The 15,792-nt window shown below is 37.4% G+C and overlaps 1 protein-coding gene across 2 annotated transcripts in view; it reads left to right on the forward strand.

Annotated features, from left to right (window-relative positions):
• LOC147234939 (glypican-6-like) overlaps positions 1 to 15,792 on the forward strand; it is a 96,730-nt gene that overhangs the window by 19,639 nt on the left and 61,299 nt on the right. For both annotated transcript variants that reach the window (XM_086145641.1, XM_086145642.1), the window contains exon 2: positions 4,681 to 4,839. In XM_086145641.1, coding sequence (XP_086001767.1) covers positions 4,681 to 4,839 — 159 coding nt within the window. The remainder of the gene's footprint in view (positions 1 to 4,680; positions 4,840 to 15,792) is intronic.

The raw sequence follows: 15,792 nt of genomic DNA on the forward strand, positions 1-15,792 counted from the left end.
TTAATATTAAACTGTTATGTTTAAGCATGATTATAATTCCTGCTATCAGTACTAGCATCCTCATCTGTAAGGTGCCCCTGTGACTGTTTCTCATTCTATGTATATGGTTCCTTGAACAGTTTATAGCAAATTCGAGAATGCATGTAAAGGTTAGCGATTTACATTAGATTTGCATTTATGCAAAGAAAAACATCGAGAAGATTCATGTCTCGATAGACGCTACGGGCTTGTTTTTTTTTTGGTTGACAGGCTGTTGGATCAATCTATCAAATGCACCGTCACAGAGTTGGTGCCCCTTCATTTGGCTCCATCCTGTTGTGCTGCTCCGCTTTCAATTTAATTTCTAAGTGCTTCGCGAGGCATCAGCAGGCCTACCGTTTGCAGAAAGTCATACTGAGTGCTTAGCAAACTCAGAGTACATGCTTTCTAACAACACAATTAATCATCAACTTCAGAAGTGTTGACAAAACATTTGATTCACGCACTCCTTAAAAATTTGTATTTATTTTGTACATTTCATAATCAAAAGCAGTCATTGCCGTTTCCAGTTAATTCAGTTAACCATTTGTGATCGCTCTGCGAATGGCTTGATTTTATCTCCTATCTGAGCAGTATGAATAAAGTGTATTTTTTAATCATGCAGAAATAATTGCGTTGAGAATTGCTAATTTAATACACAGGCATATTATCGAATAAATCCATTTTGGCCCAAATTGTACCAATAAATACTGTTGCTCTTTGCAGGGTTTCCAGTTACCACAGGAAAGTATGTAGACAATCTGCTACAGGTGAAACACAGACAGGCAATAATCCAGTAAGTGCATAGTCGGTTGCAGAACTGACATGTGTATCCACCAAATGAGAGTGGTGCCTTTTAACACCATTACAAATCCCTGTTTAGAAATAATAGTTTTTTATGATTAGTCAAGGTATGGTTTGGTTTAGTCAGTACAATAAGCATTTTTATCCTGGCAGTAACAACAAAGGGCATAGAGTGAGAATTATCGCAGATGGTGTTTGATGATATTATAAGTAAAGTGGCTAAATTACTTGTTTTTCAGGGCTGAAAAATGATCAGTAATTATGTATATGGGCTGAAATGAAACATTTTATCATAATTAATTTCTCAGCTCCATTTACCAGCCCTCTATAATTATTGCTGTTTTTGGTTCGTATGGCTCTTCACCTAACTGTTGCATAAAGGAAGAATTTTACAAAAGCCATCTGCTCACAGCCGCCCGTCTGACTGGAGGCTCGGGCTCGGTGAAGACAATGGCCAGAAGAGGTGAAGAGGGAGGCTGAAATCTGGTTTTACTGTGCCTTTAGGGGACTAAAAATCAGATTATAATATATTTGTGTGTAAGAGGCACAGCTGAATCATGATAGTTGTTGATATAAGGTGAAATGTAATCCAGTTACAGGAAATTGTGGTAGTCATGTCATGTCAGTTCAGGGCATAGTTGGACGGAATTCCAATAGTTGTCCTTCGTGAAAACATTTACATAGTTTTATCAACAGTTGGTTTGAATCTGTTTGTCATGTGTTTGTTTTTGTTTTGTTTTTTTTTCCCTGTCATGCTCACAGTGAAATGGAAGTTCTGGCCATGAATTGAAGCACTCAATTTTAGCAGATTCTTCATTATCTATGGCTCTTTTAAAATGTATGATGAGGAAAATTCAATGTTGTACTTCATTAACCCAGTGCCATCAGTTATATAGCAAGCAAGATAATAAGTTGTATCATCTGTTCTCCCACCAATTTGACTTGGAAAAATAAGTGCCATATGGCATCATTTCAGCTGGATGTCTGTCACAGTCCATTGCATCGAGCCTTGTTTTCTTAATTTTATAAACATTAGCTGAATTTAATAATGAAGAAAATTATATGGTCTCATATTGTGTTAATATAAGTGGGGCCCAAAATGCTATCGAGCCAAATTAAAATTCTGGATTGAAGCAGGTTGTCCTTCTGTTTTAACAAAGTTAATTCGATGTAGTTGTGATGATGAACACCCACCAGGTAGCAGGTCAGTCTTTGATCTTTACTATTTTGTTCAACTTTTCCATAAAGTGTTTATGTGTAGGTGGTGGAAGGATGGTTTTACTCTGAATGTGATTGAAGGCTTTTCATTAGAATTGCTTTGTTGATCGGGAATTTGCAGTAGATGGTAAAATGATGTTAACTGATTTTATAGGTGTCTTTGGACACAATTTAATACAAAGTCTTGATTTGACCAATCACCTCCAGCAGATTGACTTGGGGTTGTGTCTTAATATTGGTATAAAATGCAGACATTGTTTATCTCTATATTAAAGGTCCTCTAGCATTTCATTTTATAGTTTATAATATATTTCACATTTTATAAGACACTGGCAAGAGTCATATACCCTGATCTCTTTTCCAACCAAGTCATCAGCTTGCCGGTAGAGTTTGACAAACCTGTACTGGAGAATCATCCCTTTGTCTATTTTTTTTTTTCCTCCTTGCCCTATTTTTTTAATTTAGTGCAAATCATCGCCCAGTGTAAATTTTAGCCAACAGGAATTCCTTTTTAGGTGAAACTAGTTTGTTGTGGTTGAAAAACATTTTTTCCCCACAGGCACTTTGGACACACTGAATGGTTGAGGCAGTGAGTGGGCTAAGGTTTTAATGTAATTACCTCTTCATTGTAAACAGGTATCATATTTTTTCGCTCACACCCATGAAAACCAATGCAGTGTTGTATTATGTGTTATCATTTTAATAGTTAGATGGTCAAGAGTTTTGTCTTGCTTTCACATTGTTAGGACAAAGTGCTGCTCGAAGAGTTTGGGAAAACAAAAATAAAACATGCAATGAGGTTAGGATCATGGGTTCATGGAAATTTTCCAAAAGCCAAAGAGTAATCCAAGCCCACATCAGCTGGTTTTATTCATTATCGACTTGCATAAAACTTTCTTTTAAGGTACCAAGCTCAGTGCAGTTTTGTTAAATGAATACCAGCATAGAGGAAGCAGCGACTGCACAGAGAGGTGACGAGGGAGCCTTCACAATGTAATGGATGATTTTCATATTAACTTAAAAACACAACCATAGTTCAACCATATGACATGCATTTATGTTGTTTGTGGGGTTCAAAATTGAATTTAATAGTGCTCACAATCCACACTGCTGTTTGTTATAAACATCTAGAGGTGTGAGATCAAAATAGCTGACTTTCTAGATATGATTTCTGGATCTACTCGGTTATCCAGTGTTTCTGGGACTTCATTGTGAATCATGGGGATTTTTTTTTTCAACATTTTATGTTTATTTTTCCATTTTAAAATTCAATCTCCATAAATGTTATCGTGAGACTAAATGGCGAAAAAACATGAAAAATGTCCTTAGAAAATGGACTAGTGACAGTGTGGAGGAATGACAGCTGAAAGGGTAATGACTCTGTGACTGGAGCTAAATATGCAACATCTAGAACATTAAATGACAGGTGATCTGTCAATTTTAGTTGTGAGTAATCAACATTATGTAAGAGACAGCTAAATTACATTAACATTTCTTTTTTTCCCCATTGCTTATGCACTCCCACTCTCAACATCACATCAATTTTCTGTGTTAAAAGTGTAACAATCAGTTTGGAAACCTATGAAGTCACCAAAGTCCAGTCTCATCAAATCCAGTCTCTGCGGTACCTCATCTGCACCCACAAGATAAGTGATCAATAATCACAAAAATTTGCCACATGACAAATCATTTACTTCACTTCACAAAGGGAAAAACGTTCTGTTTACATGAACAAAATGTTCTGCGCCTTCCTCGACTGCTTTTCTTCGTTAAGGGTATTTTGCCGATGTCTCTCTTCTCTGTTTGACTTGTTCTGAATCTCACCTGGGTTTCCGTAGTCGCAAGTGTATCTTTGAAGTTCATATATTGTAGAGAGAACCAGATGTGGTGTTCATTTTGGGAAAGCAAACACAAATGTTCACGCAATAAATTAAGATGTATGGGAGAACTTAGCTGGTGCAGTGATTCTAATTATACTTTATAAACTTTGGTTTTAATTTAGTTTAGCTTTTTAGCATATAAGATTTGGTAATTAGTGCCAAATCTGAAGCAACGCTGAGATGTTGTCCTTTAATTTCTGGGTATTTTCATCAAAAAGGTAAGCACTGATCAAATTAAGACATACAAACACCGGAAACTCGTGTTGCGTGACCTCCTCCACACACGTCACAGTTTGATCCTGCAAATACTGTGTTTTTTTTTTGGTTTTTTTTTTTTTTTTTTTAATCTCCACAGCAATTTTAAAGACAGTTTCCTTCTTTCATGAAAAGAGCTTAATCTCAATTAGATAAAGATAAAATAAAATAAATAGTTTTCATATTATGTGCCCATTGCAAGCCTTTGCACGATACCAAATTAAATGATTGGTCCAGATAAAAAAAAGTAATCACACTTTATCTTGAGGGTTGCATCATTTGGTATTACCTTATTTAAAAGAGACGAATTTCATCCATATCTAGGTGCTTAAGAGAATCATCTGCAAATGGCTAAACCAAGTGATATTCATCACTGAGGAACTATGACAATACAGAATTACTGCTTAATAGCCATATTTTTCTACTAAAACCGAAACAGTGAACAAAGTTCCACATCTTTTCTATTGTGATACATAAATGCCCCCTATTTCTCTTCCGTCTTCAGGTGACCATCTTCGTGTCTGCGCACAGGGAAACACATGTTGCTCCCAAGAGATGGAGGATGCGTTCGGCCAGCAGAGTAAAGATGACTTTGGGAGTCTGATTGATGAAATAAGTAATGACTTGAGAAGCACTTTTGTTTCCAGGCATAAAAGATTTGATGGTAAGTAGTTTCTTTTTTGCTGTACAGTGTTTTTTTTTATTTATTTTTTTTTTTGGGGGGGGAAGGCTCCTCTAAAACTTTTTAATGGTCAGCCACTGTAACACAAAATGCAGCAAAAGGGAAAATCAGAGGATTGAGACTGTATGTGTTAATTTGCAAGGGTTCACAGTTTAGCTCTCCTCCCTCAGGAGGAGACAAGATGTGAAAATCTCATTAATATGCTTTCGAGTAGGGAACTCTCATTGGATTAGACAAACACGGCTCCTTGCACAGCAGATTGACAGCTTGAACAGCAGTGCAGAGCCAAACTCTGTATTATTATAGCTGTTTGATGGTCTTGTGCTGTATGTGATTTTGCCTTAGCCCCATAGTGACTGTCTTGACCACCACATGTCCTCTGTGTTTTGCCATGAGAGAGAATTCAGTGATTACTGAATCGAGCCTCAGTTTACCTCTTTACCTCCCCTTTTGTTGTATTCTCCATGGAGTCAGCTCCTTCTAGTTACACTTTAATGAGATATAATAATCCCTCTAGCTCCCGACATTAAACTTGGTGGAAAACAGTGGCTCATCAGCATAAACAATGGTAGACGATGGTGGAAGTGAAAATTCTTTAAAAAAATTGGCCACTTGTTGGTATAACCAATCATCTTAAGATGTTAGTAGAATTAAACCCCTTGTTTCCTTAGTAACAGGAAAAGTGATTCGTTTTGACTTAATTTTGTTGCGTGGCTACTTTCCACTAAACCGGTAGAAGAGAGACTGGTGTTAACATTTCAAGGACTTAATGCTTAACTGTCTTCATCATTGGGGCTGTATGGATTAATTTCAAGTATTCTTATTTGTGGAAAAAGTAAAACTTTTATAACAATATATTGCTGCTGCACACTCACACTGCTACAATGCAATTTTAATAATTTACAACACTACTTGTTTTTTTTACATAGTTCTGTATAGTTTCTGTCATTTTAGATCCCTGGAGGTCTACTGTAGTTGCAAGGAGATAAGAGAGAGGGGGGCATTTGATATTGCTCTGGCCCAGAATCTACTGTCAAAATGAAAAAAATATGTTTTGCCCAAGGCCAAACTTACTTGCAGACTTACTGACTTGCACCTTGTGAACTTTTTAGAGTTTGTGTTAAGAGGTGCTAATAAACTCGAAATACGGCACCACACCAACACAGTTTTAAAGTCTTAAAAACGTCTTAATAAGATCTCACAAACTAAATTAACCTTAATCAGTATGACGACAATCTAATCATTCTGATAATATGACAACAGCTACTGCTTGTAACACCACTACCACCAAATTTCCACTCACTGCAACAAACAATAATAATCATTTTCCCTGTGCAAGACGAGCAGTATGGATAATAAAATATAACAAGAACAAGATAAAATAATAATGTAGAAATAATGATAAATAAAATGGGTAATAGTTGCTCAAAGAATAGGATACATATGGGAGAGGTGAAATCACAGGACAATGAAGTGCTGAGCTTATTCATTAATGGTATAAACATTTGTATAAGGAATGGCTGAAAAGAAGCCTGAGCAACTCTTAAATGAAAACGTATTCAAAAAGGAAGTTTTTAGACTGGCTTCCTAAACCTAGAGAATCGATTCGGATTGTGGTCTCACAGCAGAAGAGCCTGAGAACTGAAAATTCTTCTCAATCAACTTTGTAGACAGTGAGAAACAGCATTCATCCCCGGGGCCATTCTGTGTTCAGTTCTCCCTTTGTGTGTGTGTGTGTGTGTGTGTGTGTGTGTGTGTGTGTGTGTGTGTGTGTGTGTGGGGGGCAGACTGTTCCTCCAGATTCTCATGCTTCCTCCTACAGTCCAAAAACCATCAGAAGGTCAAATGAAGACTCTAAATTGCACTGATGGGTGAAAGAGGGAGTGAACTGTCTGTATGTGAGTGAGTGAGTGAACCGTCCATATGTGGCCCTGTGATCGACCGGTGACTGGTCTGAGGTGAACCCCGCCTCCCGTCCAATGACAGCTTGGATTGCCTCGAGTCCCACTGCGACCCTGACTGCAGGATAAGCGGTAAAGGCAATGAATGATCATGGGTGTAACTTGGTATTCAACTGTCAGTCTATTGGCCTGTCACATCTATCAATTTGTAAATATTCTCCATTTTATATGAATCAAGTAATATTGAATTACAGCGTGTGCTCACGTTGCTTAGAAACTCAATGTCACAATTCTAGGTTGATGCCTTCCTGTTTTTCCAGTAAATGCGGAGATCGCCAGCCCCCCGCCCCTCACGATTCCTGGAAATGTACACAGGGATAAATAATAAATAAGCATTATTTTGATCAGCAGCTGTCAGTGTAGTGAATGTCATAAGGAGGACTCTCATGAGGGAGGAAATGGGGTTTGTCCAGCAGCACTTAGATACATGACTGCAGGCTGTCTGCGTCCCCTCGAGGTTTGCTGCCACTCTCCATATTTTCATCAGTGACAAAAACAAGAGGCCATATGCAGGTTTCGTTTCATTTCACTGCAGTCTGTGTCTTTATCGTGTCTCTGCTGACCACCTGAAGTGAATTTTCACCATGTGTCTCTAATTTTATCAGTATTTCATTTTCTGTGGATGTCAGCCACACAAAAGAGTGCAGCAAGATAACGGAATGGGCCCAAATTCTGAATTTTCGCTTTGAATCTAAAAATAGATCTATCAATCGTTTCTTTTTATTTGAGAAATTTACAAATAAAGCCAAACATTCCAGGATTTTGAATGCCGGGCTTACAAAACCATCCACACTGTTGATGGAGTAGTTTTGCCGGAGCATCTAAGAGTGAAATGAAAGAAGACTTGTTGAGAGCCTTGCACGTCTGTATCAGACACGATGCCCTGAAAATGAGTTGTTTGTTAGACAATAGGCTTGGTGTTCTGGCTGTCCTTTGCATGTACATTAATTCAGTTTAGTGAACATTTTGTCCCTTCATCCAATCTCCCACCATTTTTTATACTGAGCCGTTAAGTAGCACAATAATACAGATAGGAGCATATTGTGCTTTAGGATCGAATGAAAACTAACACTGGTAAGCGGGGGAAAAAACTGAAAACAAAATAAAATACAGTATATAAAGCAGACACTTGGCCACAGATTGTATAAATACTCTATCTGATAAGTGAAACCTTGTCCTTGTCGGCTTGTCTTACACAGTTGTTTCTTTTGACATGAAACAAGAATAGGTCCACTCAGCGTCAAGTGTGTAGGCAGGAAATATGCCTAAATGAATGGAATTAAGAGGGAGCTGGAACTAAAAAATTTTTTAATGTAACATAAATAAATATATAAATGCAAAATTCAGAATATAAAAATCTGTGTGCACAGGAAGGCAGGGCAGGGAGTGATAAATAAGGAGTGAAACACGTGGTCTTATAAGGGAAGGACTGAAAACAAGTCAATAAGTCAAACCCAACATAATGTACAAAGACTATCAGTAATTAATAACTGAAATGGTTCTGAGCACCAAACAAGGCAGTGGAGGAAAAATTAAGCAAAACATACAACCACAGATGAGACGCCAGGGAAATCCAATAAAAAAACACAACAAAAAAGTAACTATATTCATAACAAAAAAAGGCCAATACTAAAATTCTAACTTAGAATCATAGAATCAAAACAGAATGTGAAGAGTCAAAGTGTGACTGTGACGATTGACATAACAATTGTCATTTATTGATTGATTGATTAATTGATTCATTCATTAATGGCTTCAGATTGTTGGAACACCCGTTCTACCAACTGAGCTACAGCCGCTCGACCCGGAAATCACATGTAAACATACTGAGACATTCTGCCTAAAACTTGTCTCTTGTAACACTTGTTAGCATCAATACAAAGTACAGTTACCCTAAAACAATCTTTCCTGCTAGTTCTTGTTGCTGATCTTTAGCATTTTATTTAGCACCTGGCTTTGGAGCACCGCCTACTCAGTGTCAGTGCATATGCATTTTCTTCTCTTAAATGGAGAGCTTGTAATGAGTGTTACTGGAACTGACAGTAACAAGCCATCCTACGCATATATGATACCATAACCTATATGTCACGGTGAGAGGGCAAAGTCTCGGCTTAATGATACGAACAGCAGTACAGAAATATCCTTAACTTGCCATTCCATGCCATTGTACTAATCGAAGGAAGCGCAAACTTACTCTTATATGCACAGCAACTATTTATAACTCCACTAAAAGTAAAAGAAAGACTGAAACTCTTGACTGTTTTTTGTTATCTATTTAGCCCCCTGGAATTAAGTGTTTCTTCAATTTAAAGGTATTGTTTGGAAATTCTGCTTTGTTTGAGTAGAAAGTGTAAGAAAAAGCCAGGGGAGAGACAGGGGCTTTTCAAACAAGCAAACAAACACTTTCAGTGTAGTTCAAAGTACATGACAGTGCTGCTCGGCAAATCTTGCTTTTCAAAAATAACGATCTCACAGGTCAACCCAGCTAAGTCTGTTTTTGACCTGGAAGTGATATGAGTATCCACGCCAAAAATCGCATCCTTGGGTCTTTTCCTTTGAGTATGTTTGAGCAACATACACAAAGCAAAAAAAATCATCATTGTGTTGTTTGGATTTATATCTTATTTAACATATGAATAAAATAAACGAGTTGACTCTTCAGAGAAGACTTAAAAGAAAATTTAAAGCTTGGAAATAGTTTTTGTTGCACTCTTTTTTTTTCTTTTTTTTTTTTTCCAATTCTTTTCTGTCCTACACACTCATGCAGAGGTAAACCAAATGAATTCAGCTATTTACTAGATCCCTGTGATTATCTACATAATATGTGTCCCCCTATTGTGGGTTTTATTGCATGCTAGGCTCTATATATAAATGTGGAAATGTCAATGGTGCGCGATGTTTGTCTTCTTGACGTCAAGCTGAGCAGCTGTTTGGGTGTTTCAGTTGAAAAGTGACACCTTTTTTTTCTTCCTATTCTTCATCCTTGATGATTAAATACAAAGTCACAGGTCTTAATGACTAATCAATGTCTAGCCATTCTCTGACCATGATCAGTGTGTTTCCTGGGCAGTCAAACTGAATAGTAATGCGCTCCAACCCCTGCAATTGATCTTCCTTAGAATTAATGACTCACACACTTTCAGGTGTACAAAATTCTCTTGTCAAGAAAATATTTCAATAACCCAGGACACATCTTTTATTGAAGGGAAGTTATAAAATTGCGCTTCAAATAGAATATGCCTTCCCCTCCGGGCCCTCGATGATAGGCTCTAGAGCAAATAACTTCCTGAATGTGTTCCCCAAAACCTGCCAAACACTGTGGTTGCTGTGCTGGCTTGTTACCAGGTAGAGAGATGTGTGTGTGTGTGTGTGTGTGTGTGTGTGACTAGATGAATGTTTAGCTGGGCAGCGTTGAAAAGGGCATGCCTGCTCAGCAAAACCCTTCGTTAGGAATTCCTGCCGGACTTCTGGTCGGAGACCAGAAGAATAAGAATACCACAGAGCTCTGGAGAACTCTAGGTGCTTTAGTCTGTGGTGTTTTGGTTGAAAAGAAAAATATATAATTCCAACAGTTGGAATGCGAAATGTGTTTCTATTTACTTGTCAATAATTATTTTCTTTGACGTCACTTTTAAAAATCTGAAGGAACCAAGCATCAAATGAAATTAGGTTATGTTGGATTTGTTTAAACCCCTTAGTCTTTCTATCTGGGTCTTGGATTGGCTACATGGTGCAGTCATTTCATTGTGTCACTCACCATAGACACACCGTGTGAATATCACAAGGAAATTCAAACTTAAAGGTCATTCTGGCCGCGTGGGGCTGCACTCAGAGATGGCTCAAGAGTCTTGCTCTCGCTGTCCACAATTCACCCCAGTCATGTGGAATTCAAAGTGCTCCCCTTGACAGCCAAATTACTAGTTCTATGCACAGACGTGAGCACTCAAAGAGGTTGCATATCAGGCAGTGTTCATTTATAAATGTTATATTTAAACAGTACTTTTTTTTTTTATGTCTCGCACTTTTTAATCACAGGTTCCCTCTTTGATTGCCTCGAGCTCTTATGTCACACTCGAAGCCTGAGGGACAAATCTGACCTGGAAGATTGTTTCAGTTTTATGCTGAAGGTACAGTGTACAAAAAATACATGTACCAAAATGCAACCCCCATCTCATCCTTTTTCAATATCAGTTGTGCAAATTGTGTAATTGTTGCATTTCAGAATGTCTGATAGCCAACCTTTCGCCTTGACTTTTCTTTTAGATCTTTTTAACAATACATTGTTATAAGAAAACAAACAAGCAAACAAAAAACAGTGATCAAATAGGAAGGCAAGTAAATAAAAAAATGTAAATATGAAAGTCACCCTTTATGATAACCACAATGCTGATGTGGCTTGGAATAAAATTGAGTTTGGCATCCCAGACTTAGAAGGAGAATGTCTCAGCAGGGGAAGAAAGGCTTTATTTGTTCCATAAAATTGGATGTCATTCTTTCTATTTATTTCTTTGTGCATCTTAACCATGATAGCCTTTTGTGTCATATGCTAAAAGTTAAGATTTTGCCCGGAGGTATTTGTTTTACATGCAAGTGATCAAGCAGGACTTGCTGTGAATGTGTTCAGTAGTGGCTGACAACTGTCTTCACCAAGGAGGCAGATCATACGGTTTACATTAAATGGTCAGTGTAAAGCAGCATTTGAATCATAAAGGTTTGAACAAACACTTTATACCAGGAAACCCACCTTTTAAATTTAGTACCAATCTGTCTGAAAGAGTAACCCTATCAAGTCAATGTGTGAAAGTGAAAAATGAAAAAGGACGGGCTGGTTACGTGCTTACTGTTGGAAATGCAATGCAAGCCTCCTTGCCACCTTTGATGCAAGCATAGAAGTAATATTCAGAATAGCAGATGGTCTAATGTAATTTTTTTCTGTTGTATCTGGCATTCAAAATCATATTTCCATTTATACTGCAGCCCTCCTTCTGACAAAGGAGGGGAAGTGTTTTTTTATTGTATGCGGCCCCCACTGATGGCTAGCTCGAACCTACAGATCTAGTACAGTAATATAAGCAGCTCAGTGGCTCCCCAGCAAATGAAATCGTTTTTTAGTTTGCATAGAATTTCCAACTGAGCTGTATTTTTCGTAATCACAAACAGGTTTTATTTTATTCTAGTCCAATTTAAGGGGCTTAATTGCCTCTCTTACCTCTTCTTATAAACTCAAACAGCATACATTGAGTCAGTCCTTCTGCACTTTTTATTGGTTTATAGCCTTGTCATCTCATGCTGCAATCAAAGTAATATGTTATCAAATTGTCACATTGTACGAACAGTGCAGCCTTTCCAAAGTCAGAACCCCCAAAGTTTGCGCAAAACAAACTTAATCCTGGACCTGAACCGTGCCACAATCCCACTAATGTTTCCTTACGTGTCATCAATCAAAACGCTGACTGCATATTTTTTTCATGTAGAAATGAAATGATCGCAGTAATTCAGCCTCGACAAACGGCAGATAAAAGGTTGATACCCTACAAACATCTTGGAGTTATGGCTTGGTCCCAATGTCGAGATTCTCAAATTACACTTGGAGGCCTTCGAATGTGGTCAACTGCGCCGGAAGATAACACCACATTCCCTTGACTACATTGTATATTTACCGAGCAAATCTCAACCAGGATTCTAAGATTGATGTCATCCTATCCACCACCACCTCCAACCCTTATATTTATAAAAACCCAAATCCAGTTGGCACTGTCCTCTTCATTGTCTAAAAAAATCTGCTGTATGCATTGCAGTACTAATACTTAATAATCTCCACCATCTTCATTGGAGACTTTAAGAACAGGAGCTCTGTGTTTCAAGGTCGATGGGCCGGAGATAAACTGACATATCTGACATCTAGGGGTTGGACATCCAAAAGTATTGGGTAATCCTCTGGAAATATGAAAACCAATGATTCTCTCCTCTTGCCAAGAGAATGCCTTTGTGATTCCTCTGCATACTCTCTGGTACTGGAGCCAAACTTAGTTTTATCTGTAAAATGTAATTAACTCTCTTAAGCATTGGATACACCCCTATCCAACATTTCAGTTGACTTCCTAATTAGTAAGATGTGTTACAGACTTATGGGAGCTTTCTTTCTTATGTACCCTGTGTTCAGAGTTATCGGTGAGCCAAGTGTAGGTGAATAACAAGTAAAATGGGGAAAAAATGTTTTTCTTGTCGCCCCACTCATTCTCCCACTCACACCTGCGTATGGTGTGCGTTGGAGCTTTCTTTTTGCGGGATGGCATGGTACGCTGTCGGCCCTCAAGACCTTGAAATCACATCAAATGACCTTACGCTGTTCGACATGACTTTACCCTTTTAGTTCACATACTGGGCAGTGAATTTAAAGCCATACTGAATTTGGGGCAGAAGCGAAATTCTACCAAGGGGCATTTTAACATAAGACATGCGAAAAATAAACAAAAAATCCCGACAGTCGTGTGTTCCACCCTAGACCTCCAGTCACAATCCTCTACTGTTCTACCTGTTGCAAGCATAGCATCACTATTGTGTGGCTGATAACAATCCAGTCTCTCATCCACTGACAGATTAAACCAAAGACTGTCATTTATCAAACTATATTTTCCATATATACTGATAAAAATCTAAAGGACTTCTTAGTTGTCTTATTAGCAAATTCCTTCGCCTCGTAGATATTCATCAAACATAATAAATAATATATTACCAAAAAAGAATAGTATAAAGCCCGAGAAGAGTAGCTTGCAAACAAACAGCAACAACAGTGTTGGTTTTTTGAAAGAATAAATGACACAGATGTGCCGAGAAAATTGCGAGCGGAAGCCAATAGAAAATCCATTCAACCAATTTATGTGAACACCTCTTGTGAGAGGATGACAAAAAAGTATGAAAAAAAAATATGTGCAAACAAACTTTAATACCTTGAAGTACAAATCATCAGCAATCTTAGACCCTACATAAGGATACAGTTGGTCATTCCATTGACTGCTTAGGAAATGTTCTTAGCATTGACTTTTTTTTTCTTTTTTTTTAGCTGTAAAATTCATTCTATTATTATTATAAATATTGAGTCATTTTTGAAAAAGCAATGAGCTATTTTTCCAGCACTTGTGATCACTTGAGAAATAATGCTTTGTACATATTGAAACCTTGTGGCCACACACATATGGTCTTTAGAATTCTTAAGAACATATACCCTTGAAGGAAAAATGGTGATAACAATGAAGAAAGTCTTTCTAAACTATGCATAAAACACCAGTAATTCAATTCCAAATTAGCTCATGTCGAGGAGTAGTTTGGCGTCCTGTGGAAATAAAACCTTGGGCAAAATATAATGGTTGCTCTGCTGTTGCCGTAAATATTCTGTATCAGGTCCGCAGGTGAAAAAACAATATTTTGAGTGTCTATTGGGTCCAAAAAATGTTTTCTTATTTTGCTGCAAGGTTTTACTGAAAAGTTGACATAATTTGATTATTACTTTTATTTTTATTTTTTTCCAAACAAAAAATAAAACTAATAGCAAAAAAATATATATTATTTTTATCATCACATTTCTCTGCTTTATTCCCCTTATTACTGATTGCACTGTGGTCACGTGGATGGGTATTTACATAACAGAATTAAATAAAAACAAACCAAACACAAAACAAAACAAGAAATTGATCCACCTTACCTTCTAGCATAATTTTGAATGAATGAATACATTTGAATGAATCTTTAAAATCTGGATTTTTTCCTCCCTTAATAAATAATGCAGGGAAAGGCTGGAGACTTGCTGAACTAATAAATATGTTTTATGGATTGACCACAAAGGACAAATCCTGAAAGATGACCGCAGAGTGACCAATTTATTAGGTACACATTAATAAAACTAATGGACCCTAAATACCGCCCTCAAGTAAATGGTCTGCTCTAGAGAATTTCATTATTGAATATCTGACAATCCAGTGTGTGCCATCTTACTGTTTTTTGGCACAATTCCTGATTTAACTGGGCTTCAAAACATAGTGAGGATGTTTTTTGCAAAAAAAAACTACCAATTTTGTTTGTTTGTGGAGACAAAAGACACTTTATCAGACCCATTTTGGCCTTCTCTCTTTTCAAAGTACAAACTCTTACTTTGTCAAATTGTTAAACTGTCAATTAAGCTGATTGCTGAGTCACTCCCAAACTCAGCTTAACTTTATTCCGCACAGTTTGCCGCAGATACCAAGCTTTATTTTAAATGACTATCCCCTGTTACATTAGTTTCAGCTCCCTCTTGGATGGAGGTTTATACTCTAATGGGGTGAGACAACATTGAACCAAGAAAAACGATGTCAAAGAGCTGGAGAATCGTTGTTCAATAATCTTCCGAAGCAGAATTTCTGGTTTTTATACCATACTCATTTTTGTGCTTGAATTTTATGTCCGGACTAATGGAGTCTGAAGTGCTTTTGTCTTTATGCTTGATCTTTTTTGATCTGTTGTCTGGTGTCAAGTGCGTGTCAAATGGATGCTCTACATTCTTTAACCACAAACCAAATCTAATTGCGAGAACAACTGAGGTAACCAGAGTCCAATCTGTGCAAGAGAGCGAGAGAGATGATGATTTACTTTCAAATCCGATATTTGTGCAGCTGCTGAACTGTTGCACTGCTTATGTAGACATTAATTCTAGTACTAGAGAGCCAGTACCCTCACGACGACTCCCTTGTGGTCATTGTTTGGTTTCCCGACGTGGTCAACTGATGCAGAAATAGGAAACTGTAGGATATCTCGGCACTCTGCAGACAAATATATTGTAGACATAATATATATAAAGGAAAAATTTGTTGCACTCCTACAGATGCATTTTTTTTGTTAGTTTCCTTTGCTTTATTATCACTTTCTTTTATATTTCACCATGCATTGTTGATCTAGAGGAAAAAATGTTTTTCCAACTTCATTGTCATTCAGTTTGACA

The sequence above is a fragment of the Fistularia commersonii genome, chromosome 4 (genome assembly GCF_037954325.1).
Source record: "Fistularia commersonii isolate RoL2024-O1a breed Wild chromosome 4, RoL_Fcom_v1.0, whole genome shotgun sequence".
Lineage (NCBI taxonomy): Eukaryota > Metazoa > Chordata > Actinopteri > Syngnathiformes > Fistulariidae > Fistularia > Fistularia commersonii.